This window comes from Notothenia coriiceps, unplaced genomic scaffold (genome assembly GCF_000735185.1).
Source record: "Notothenia coriiceps isolate Sejong01 unplaced genomic scaffold, NC01 NC01_scaffold00026424, whole genome shotgun sequence".
Lineage (NCBI taxonomy): Eukaryota > Metazoa > Chordata > Actinopteri > Perciformes > Nototheniidae > Notothenia > Notothenia coriiceps.
The window spans coordinates 2,711,164-2,721,185 of record NW_011359125.1 but is presented as its reverse complement, the minus strand read 5'-3'; the positions used below and the strand labels follow the sequence as shown (position 1 = coordinate 2,721,185).

The 10,022-nt window shown below is 40.4% G+C and overlaps 2 protein-coding genes across 18 annotated transcripts in view; one reads left to right on the top strand and one right to left on the bottom strand.

The window, feature by feature from the left end:
* The window catches only part of mapta (microtubule-associated protein tau a), a 36,866-nt gene extending 29,248 nt beyond the window's left edge, over positions 1-7,618 (top strand). For 14 of the 17 annotated variants that reach the window (XM_010784686.1, XM_010784685.1, XM_010784680.1 and 11 more), the window contains 4 exons: positions 71-163; positions 1,637-1,718; positions 2,519-2,625; positions 5,303-7,618. In XM_010784686.1, coding sequence (XP_010782988.1) covers positions 71-163; positions 1,637-1,718; positions 2,519-2,625; positions 5,303-5,500 — 480 coding nt within the window. In that variant the 3' untranslated portion in view covers positions 5,501-7,618. Of the gene's footprint in view, positions 1-70; positions 164-1,636; positions 1,719-2,518; positions 2,626-3,873; positions 4,025-5,302 lie in introns of all 17 variants that reach the window. The other 3 variants (XM_010784689.1, XM_010784688.1, XM_010784679.1) reach the window with 2 other exon arrangements.
* Positions 7,619-9,300: 1,682 nt separating this feature from the next.
* Positions 9,301-10,022, bottom strand: part of LOC104957154 (matrilin-3-like) — an 8,900-nt gene continuing 8,178 nt past the window's right edge. Inside the window, exon 8 of the mRNA XM_010784767.1 lies at positions 9,301-9,504. Within this exon, the coding sequence (XP_010783069.1) occupies positions 9,301-9,504 (204 nt within the window). The remainder of the gene's footprint in view (positions 9,505-10,022) is intronic.

The following is a 10,022-nucleotide window of genomic DNA, read 5'->3' as shown; positions in this document are numbered from 1 at the left end:
GTTCCCCCTCTCTCTAGATCTGCCTCTGTTCCTTCCTCCAGGATAACCGTCTTTCATATCAACTTTCCAGGTTCAAATTGTTGAAAAGAAGCTGGACTTAAGCAGTGTGCAGTCCCGGTGCGGCTCCAAAGATAATATAAAACATGTAGCGGGTGGAGGCAATGTGAGTAGATCGGGGGGGTGGCCCCTGGCAGACTGTAAGGGGCCACACCCTTCCTTCACTGAGGAGGATGTCCGCATGACGAAGCCTCCTGTGTGTTCCCTCTGACCTCCATGTGATCCAACACGGCTAACCTCCTCCTATTAACAGCGTTATCATTAATACACAGGCATGAGCATTAGAGTGGACCTGACCCTAGATCAGGGGGGTAACAATAGTTACTTATGTTTTACACTTTCCTGCATTCATAAACCAGCTCTAGTTACTTTACACAATGTTGTTTACATATAAAACATACCAGAGTTTTTTCAAATATGATGCAACAATTTTTTCAATTAAAGAAAAAATGATTTGTCAATTGAAATAAAAAATGTAATATTTGAATTACTGATTAAATTACTTAAAACTCCTTTTTCATTGTTCCAGCCTTTAAAAGGGACCTTTATCTATTGTTATTTATATGACAATTGAATATAAAAAATGTCAGGCTACGGCATTTGTTTTATATAAAAGTGCACGTCAATTAAAACAGTGAAAATCTATTTACATGAGTAATAATAATATCATTTTAAAGAGGAAAGTTATTTTATTTAACACTTATATTAATTTACATTTTCATTATAATTTAATTTACATTTGTACTTATTTAAATGTTTGATACTTACATTCTTTTACTTTAATGAGATGTTTTTTTTTACAGTATGGGATTAGTACTTGTACTTCCTCCACCATAGATGTATTTCATCACCAGTAGTGAGTGTGCTCTGAATCTCAGATGTGAACTAGTTCTGATAAATGTGAGATTCTTTGGCCGAGTGCTCTGTGGCAGCTCTCAGCGTTATGTAATGCTCATGCTCCTCTGTAAGCTGATAACTGTTGAACCTGTGCTGTCGCTTTTACTGTGATCAGAACGTATTGCCAACCCAAACCGGCCCCTCAACGAACATGCATGAACCCGTGTGTTTCTGTTGTTCTTCACCTTAATCCGATGTGTGTTTAGCAAATGCACAGAAAAGTGATGATGATCTTAATTCCCTTGTGGTGAAGCGCACTAATTGTGACACAGAGGAGAAGGAGTCGTAACAAAGAGTCCCTGTCCTCTCTGTGCCTGCTGTGGTGCGCTCTGATGACCTCAGAGCAGAGACTGAGCGCTTTGTGGATCCAGACAATCGGCCATGACAGGAGGGATGAGACTCTGTGATGCATACGCAGAAATAAGGCTCCGTCATGAGCAGTGCATGTGAAAGATTGCAGAATATGATCCGTTACACTTAACGTCTTAACTCAAACTGGATCGTTTTCTGCATTTCTTTCATTAACACTGTCACAGACCTGAAACTCTAACCCTGTGTGTCTTAACGTATATGATGTTTGCTTTTAGCAGCAGTTCCTCTGTAGTTGCATGTTACCGGGTTAATAGATATTTGTTTGACTTTGAATTGACTTGTCTGTGCTCTCTGTGTTTCCCCTTCACAGGTTCAGATTGTGCACAAAAAGGTCGATCTGACCAACGTTCAGGCCAAATGTGGATCTAAATCCAACCTCCACCATAAGCCAGGTACATTTGTGTTCGTAGTGTCCTCTTTCAAAATCTTTAAATCTACACATGCAATAAAATACTTTTTACTTTCTAGCTTTTAGAACTCCTTTAAACGTAGTCTTTATGCAGCAGGCTTGGTTTTGGTAGTGCTTTGATGTAACTACACATTTTATAGGGAATGTTATACTTTCTTCTTCACCGCCACATTCATTCTACAGCTAAAGTTAATATAGTTACCTTCCAGATTTTACATCAAATATATATATTAAATAATAAACGATTAAACCAGTGATTCCAGCCTAAATCTTGTGACAAAAGTCAGTGTCTAGTTGCGGCTCCTTGTTACGTCTCAATTTCCTTCATTTGCTGCTACAGCAAAAGGGGAGGGGATAAATATCAAGTATTTCGCAAAAAAAGCTACAATTTGAGACAGGTCCAACCAATTAATACAAATGTGCGTATCAGAAGTGTTTCCCCTGAGACCTATCTGGAGGTCTATCTGTGGAGGGGCCCGACCCCTAGTTTGGATCCACTTGATCTAATACGGCAATATATTATAAAATAACAGCCACAGGGACATTTTACTGCAGAACAAGTACTTTCACCGACATTTTTAATTTAGTTTGTAATCATTGTGTACTTTTACTTTGTTGTATTTTTACTTCAGTATAATATCTAGGATGTCTTCCGCTGCTAGTCTTGTGATTTTATAGGAATTGATTTCATGTTAACTTTCTCTTATTCATATATTTATATTTATGTTGATAAATACGTCTTTATGTGGTTATTTATGGTACTATGCATTCTGTGTTCATCAGGTGGTGGGAATATCGAGATCAAAAATGAGAAGGTGGAGTTCAAAGGTCAGTCTAAGGTCGGCTCTCTGGGAAACATCGGCCACGTCCCTGGAGGGGGGCAGAGGAGGGTAAGCACACTCATGTTGAAACTAGATCTTCTTTAGTCTGCTGTCACCCTTCTTCATACGATCACTTCCTGCTGGCCGAAGCTTTAGCCTGCACAGCTGGAGAGTTTCATCACATCTGCATGCTAATGACCTACAGAACAACAGCACCTGAACTCAGCAGCACTATATCCTAGAAGAAGAGAAGCATTTTTCACTTTCTTTATTATGAAAAGCAAGATGGAATCAGCTTTATTGCTAAATATAGGTGTTCACATACGAGAGATTTTCCTTCTTATTTTGTGGCTTGACATTCAAAATAAAGTACATTTAAAAATGAATATATACAAAACATTTCAATTAAAGGTGGGGTATTTAATTTTGGAGAAACCAGCTCAAGTGCGCTAGAATTTGAAAATACACAGCCGGAGAAATCTGCCACTTCCTTACAGAGCCCCTCCTCCAACACACGAACGTGCACATGACCAATGAGGGCAAGAGATAAGTTTGTGCACAGATGGAAGGCTGACAGGCAGGTAGGCTATCCAATAATTTTAGCCGGGGCCGGCTAAAATGATTGGTCGTGCTTTTTACAGTACTACGGCTTCCACAGGTGACATTTTTTTATGGATTTTTTGTCAAAGTACTGAAGATATTTATTGCTATCGGGATGTTAAGAGCATTCCATGGAATATAACAAAAAGTGTATCTCGAGCCGGTTTCTCAAACTTACCCACCCCACCTTTAAATAAAAAATAAAATAGCTATTCAGCTGTTTAAAATATAGGATGGAGTCTTCAAATGTTTAAGGTATGTAAAATGTAATACTTGATGTAGAAGTATCAAAGTGCAGGAAATAAAATTAACTGTTTGAATTAGTTGATTTAGAAAAGAGGATTGCACTCCAAAATGTAAACTTTTCAGGAGTCTAAGTCGTGCTTTAAATGCTTAGCAGACTTTTTTCTAACCCACAATGCAGCACATGATTTCAGATTTTAAAACTTTGGTTTAAAAGAAACCATTTTAAGAGCTCAAAACAAACCGGTAAGTCGTCCATCTCTCACCCCATCCTTCCCTGAGCTTGCTGCTTTTATTCTTGTTTTGTTCAAGCTTCCATCTTTTGTATCCAGTTGTTGTCATCATAGACTATTGATTTGTCATCATTATATTTAGTTTCTTCATTTTGTTCCGTTGTGTTTTGATTTCTGTTGATGCCATCGCATTTATTTTTGTCGCATGCCTCATCATTCCCTGTGTGGGGTTCCTCTGTAGAGGGAGAAAGGGAAGGAAGCAGAGGGGACTTCCTCAGGCAGCCCCTCAATCCCCTCCCCCGCTGTCACCCCCCCCCAGTCACCTCAGACTGTCCCTTCAGCACCCATCACACCCATCCTGACGAACCCCCTCATAAAGATTGAGGACTCCCGTAAGTACTCACCAGCTGTGTGTCGGAGAAATACTTAGATACTGCAGGCTGAAACCACGTGCACAACTGAGCATTACAGCGCTGTGTGATGAACGTGCCAGAAATATGCTGCCATAAAAGCTGACTGCTAAATTAGCACTGAGTCATCAACACTGAAAATCTACTATGCCATACAAAATGAGGAAAGTCATGATGTAGCAGGTCACATAAGATTCGTACACAAATCAGAGTATAGTAGGTCATAGAAAATCAAAGTGGACATATGTGGACATTTCGGACAAAACATGGGAAAACAAGGTCATAATATCTTGCAAAAGTCACTGACAACAACATAGTATACTAAGTAGGAATATCAGACGAAACTAAATAGTATATAATACCAAAAAAAACAATCCTAATAGTTTGTTAAAAATATAAGAACAAACATCATGGCATAGTATGTTGAAAATGTGCAAGAAGAAAGACATACTGAACATGGGAAATATCAGAAACGGTCATATGACGAAAACATTGTTAAAAACTCATAGTACAGTAGGTCATCAAAAGGTAAAAAAAACGTATAGTATGTGATAAAATATAGGCCTATATATATTTTATTACATACTATACGGTTTATGTATATATCAAAAAATCTAAAAAAAGAAATTTAAAAAAAAAAGGGCGGTGGTGGCGAAGTCGATAGGGACTTGGCTTGGCAACTGGAAGGTCACCAGTTCAAGTCCCAGCAAGACCAAGTGCTACGAGGTGTCCCTGACCAAGGCACCGTTCCCTACACTGCTCCCCGGGTGCCGTACATAATGGCAGCCCACTGCTCCTAACACTAGGATGGGTCAAATGCAGAGAAACAATTTCCCCACAGGGATTAATAAAGTATATCAAATATATATATATAGATATATATAACATATATATCTATATATATATAGATATATATATCATAAAAATAACATGTATAGTATGTCCAACCCTATATATGCAAAAGGAAGGACAAGTTATTCATTTAAAAATTTCAGAAAAATAGCAAAAACGGTGTCAAACATTGTCAAGTAAAGTAGGTCAATATTTTACTACACAACATGTGCGTCGTTTATTAACACAGCTAAACCTCCAAAGAAGTGGAGAAGATCTCCATAGTAACGCACTGACAGCTGTGTCTGTGTGAAGGTAAATCAACAGAAATTGGTGAACTATGTTCAGAGTCTGCTGCAACACGTTATTCCCCAGCAGGGGGCGCTCCAAGCTGCATGTCTGACCCCCTGCTTTGAACCCCCCCCGCAGATTGAGAGCCACAAGCTGAGTTTCCGTGAGTCCGCCAAGGCGCGCACGGACCACGGCGCAGAGATCGTCTCCCTGGAGGACTCCCCCCACCCCCTCAGCACCGTGTCCTCCTCCGGCAGCCTCAACATTGCCGACTCCCCGCAGCTCTCCACGCTGGCCGACCAGGTGTCTGCCTCCCTGGCCAAACAGGGCTTGTGAACGACCCCCCCCCCCAAACCTCCACCTGGCTCCACTCAACCACACGACCACGTAGGAGTTGTGATGCCTCCCTCGTTATTTTCACAGGACTTTTTTAGCTACCCATCACTGTTTATCCTTCACTAAACTGGCATTACGTAGAGAGAGAAAAATGATTAACAAGTATTTGTTTAATTTCTCTCTGTGGTCTCTTCATTTGCTATTTTTACCTTTTGTAAGTCTCCCTTTTAAGAGTTTAAGCACCCCAGCAGAGCAAGATTGGCCCTGTGAATCCACAGATCTTCATACATATCCTGGTAATCATTTAACACTTGGTTTCCTGTCCCATCGACTGTGGCCCTTTAGAGAGGTCTGTATCTAACGTGTCCCCTTTCCTTTCCTGCTGGGGTCCGGGTTGTGCTAACGCAGAAGGAGCAGCTAACAGGGTACGGTGAGGGGTGTCGGAGGAAAACTGCTCAAAAGAAAAGTAGCAAATTAATTGTGCAAGGCAGAGAAAATGCTTTCAGACCTCAGTGCTGTATTTTGCTTGGTGTAGTCCCGACATGACGGGGGTGTAACCTGGATAAAAAAAAAGAAAAGAAAAAACAGAACTGCTAGCGTAGAAACTTTGGTTTGTGTTGGGCACAGTTTTATAATCGTTCTCTGTGGATATATGACATGTATTTGATATGAAGAAACATTTGTATCGTGCCTGCTACTGTCAGTGTTATTTTATTTGTTGTTACTGCTCTATTGTAAATGCGCTTAAGAAGATAAATTAACCCTAAGGCATTTTAAACTGTCATGGCCAAATTATTAAGAGGAATAGAGACTCGAAGCTAGTCATTGATAACAGTATTTAAACTGCTTTATGCACATTTAATCTAGGTAAAATAATCATCACAATTACTGGAATTTATTCTTAAAGCGAGACAACGCAACTTCTGATAAAATGATGCTAAGCTAACAGTGTTAAAGTAAAGAAGCTAGTTGTACATTTGACTTTTAAGATGGTGTTAGCTCCTCTCTTAAACGTTACATAATCTCACTTTAAAGGTGGAAAAAAGTAGTACATTTGTTCTCAACCATAATGATTAGCAGGTTGGTGGATGATGATGATGATGATGATGATGGCTAAAGATAGGTTGACTGGGCCAAGTTAAGTTGAGGGAAAGCTGTACAGCAGTTGATGTTTGTCTCTGGACGGTTCTACATCACGCCAAGTTAGCTGGTTGCTTTTACCTTCCCTAATAAAATACTAGAGATCACGGCTAAGAAAAGCTACTCGGCCAAAAGTATGTGGACACCCGAATTCTCGGCCTATCTCACGAAATTAGGAGCGGCAATGTGTCTGTAATACTTCTGACTAACATACTTGGCTTCTTCAGCTAATTCCCAAGTTTAAAAGCAAAGATTACAGGTAATCGCTTTCATGACCACCTCAATATTATCTTGATCCACAGATTCAAAGAGTAATGAGTATTTAGTGTTTTGTAAAGATGCAACCAGCCGTTTTCCTCAATTTGTAATGAGATCCTTAACAATATAACAGTCCGTTCATGTGCTCAAACACGTCCTAATGTTGACCGATAGCCCCAGTGACTCATCACTATTAAGCGCATTAATGAAAACTAGTGAAACAACTTCTTGCATGCACCTCATGTAGGAGTCTGCCTGTTGCCCCCCTTTCACAAAGTGGTCTCTTTTTACTTCCTGTTTAATGAACACTTCCTGGATATGGAAAGACATGATGTAGAAAAGAAGGTGGTTATAGAGTCCAAAACACTCCCAACTGCGTGTATTTAACATGTTGCCGACATAGATTTAAAGGTGCTTTATCTCTATGATCGCAAAGATAGGACTTAAGAGTGCTTGCACCTTTATCTGCATGCTGAGTTCTTTAGACCACATCATGTGGGTGTGCAGGGTGAGAGGAGGAGGAGGAGAGGTAATGTGCTTCGGTGGGTCGGTTTTCTGCAGTAACAAAATCACCCTTTTTTTCGTTTGGTTGCTTCTGACGCTGTACAGTTGTGGAAATGTGATTGTTCTCGTTATTGTGCATTTGATCAATAACTGGTTTATGATGATTCTTGTTGCTGTATATGTGTATTTGAAAATAAATGCTATGAAGTCACCGTCGTTGTGGAGGATTTTATCACAAGTACGGAAATCGCTCCCTATTTTTCATGTAGTGCATCGTCTGCCATTTGTTTAACGTAAATATACCCAAATGTGTTCACGATGGCACGTTAGCAAATGTTGTAATGATACACATTTGTAACTATTAAATGTTAAAAGATTAACAGTGACTGAGTGAAAGTGGGAGTGATTTCTGACAATTATCACACTCAAAGGACTTGAGGCCAGACCAATAACGCCAAGTTAAACATAAATGTTTTAATGGTACTATTTACAAAAAAGAAAAAACAATTCTGCTTTTTGATTAGGTTAACTGCTGCAACAATCAAACAGGTACATTGACATCTTGCTTAAACTACAAAAGAAAAAAACAGTGATTGAATGGCTGTGGCATTAAAAGGAGGTGTAAAATGAAAAAACAACCATAGTTTTTTTTTGCATAGCAATTAGTTACTTAAGGTGGGGGAGAAGGGGGGGGGCAAGAATAGTGTGGTTATGATGGTGGTGGGGGGGTGGCAAAAAACAATGACCCATCTGGCAATGGAGTAGTCTAATCAGAGTGAATCTATTACACAGCAGAAAAGTATTCCCTTAAATTGAAAAACCTGAGCTCGGGGTGGAGGGGGGGGCTTTTAGCTGCTACATTTGAAGTGATTGCAAGAGGGAAAAAAGAGGAAGGGGGGGGGTTGTGTTATTTCTTTATTTTGCCACGTTTTTTCTAATACAGCAACGACTGTACGAAGAGTGAAACCAGCAGATGGAACAATCACCCCCCGCCGCTTGTTTCTTTAAGTGGAAATCTTACTGTGATAAGACTAACATGAGCATGTTTACTTTTAGCATGCAGCAGCGCTTTATTTCTGTACGGGCGAGTGCTCAAAAGACACCCCCGGCCTGTCTATGCCACCACCCTCTTTAAAAAATAAAATAAAAAAAGAACAGAGACAGCGGGGCGAGACGAGGAGCCGGACACACTCTCCAAAAAGAGACCGTAGAAAGGAATGATTTACTATTTCATAAAACACAAAGAATGTGTTACGCAGGAACAGACAGAACACATACAAATAAAACATGTCAGGAATGAAAAAACAAACAAAGAAAAAAAAGCAAAAACCAACAAAACTAGACTTGGCAGTTGGAGAAGTGCTCTGGTGATTTCAGGCGACCTCTAGTGGGAGAAGAGGGGAACCACATCTCAAATGTACCTGTTTATTTGGATGAGGAGGAGAAAGGACAAGGGGATTTTTTCTTGTTTTGTAATTTGTCACTCCACTAAAAATGTACATGGGAAATACAAGCAAACTAGTCAATAGAAAACACCCTTTGGCCATATTTTGAGGAGTCCGCTACATAGTGCGCTACAAGTGTACACGCGACATATGAAACACCACTAAGCCCCCATGTACATTGTTCAGCCTACTACAGAAAACATTTTTTGTAACGTGTTTTATACTTTTTTTTTTTACATTTATCCTTTTTTTTCCTGTGACAAAAACAAGTGTAGGGAAAGGCTTCTATCTCCATAATGTTCACTAAAAACTGTGAAAAGTATTAGACTGATGTTTGAATATCAAACAACAGGAACCCATTTAATATCTTTTATTCTGCTTTGAGGTTCTGCTTGTTAATGCCAGAGAGGAGCTGTGGGGCGGGAAGGGGCGGGGCCGCAGCCTGTCAGTCATTCATCGGTGGGCGGCGGAGGCTGCCTTGAGTTTGGAGCCGCCGTCCTCGTCGCAGGGCGGCTCCATGTCGTCCGAATCCAGCCGCCCGTAGGCTGTTGCCCGGCAACCTGAGATGGTGCGGATCCGCGGCCTGATGTCACTCTCTGGCTCCGGCTCGGGGTCCGCCGGCAGGGGGAAGCCGCGGCGCTCCCACGGCGCCACCGTCTGGAAACATCAATATCGAACATTAAACATTGAGTCAAATCTATACTTTTTTTTCTCTACAATTATTATTATGAACTGGCTTACACTTACTAAGTCATTATAGCCAGATAACTGATGATTTAAAACCACATTGTTTAAATATTTTAAATCATCAATAGTATTGGGTCGAAATAGCGTGATATCCTGATCCTCTCCATATCCCACAGCCTTTTATGTCCATTCATCTCATGTTCATTTACAGCATGGGGAACTACCACACCCTCATTTGAATCCACTGCAGGTTTGTTTTGTCCAATCATCATTTAAAAATGTTAATTGAACCGGTGACTTGAATCTCACATGATGAACAACATTCTTGGAGTAAAAACATTATAAACTAACTATTTAGGGATTTGGATCATTTTGAAGCGCTTCTAACAGGAAGCAGATGTCTGCCCCCTGCTGGCAGGTCACTCCTGTCGCGCGGAGTGCGGGCCTGAATGGGAAGAGCTTCTCTCCCATGCATGGGGAGAGGGGGG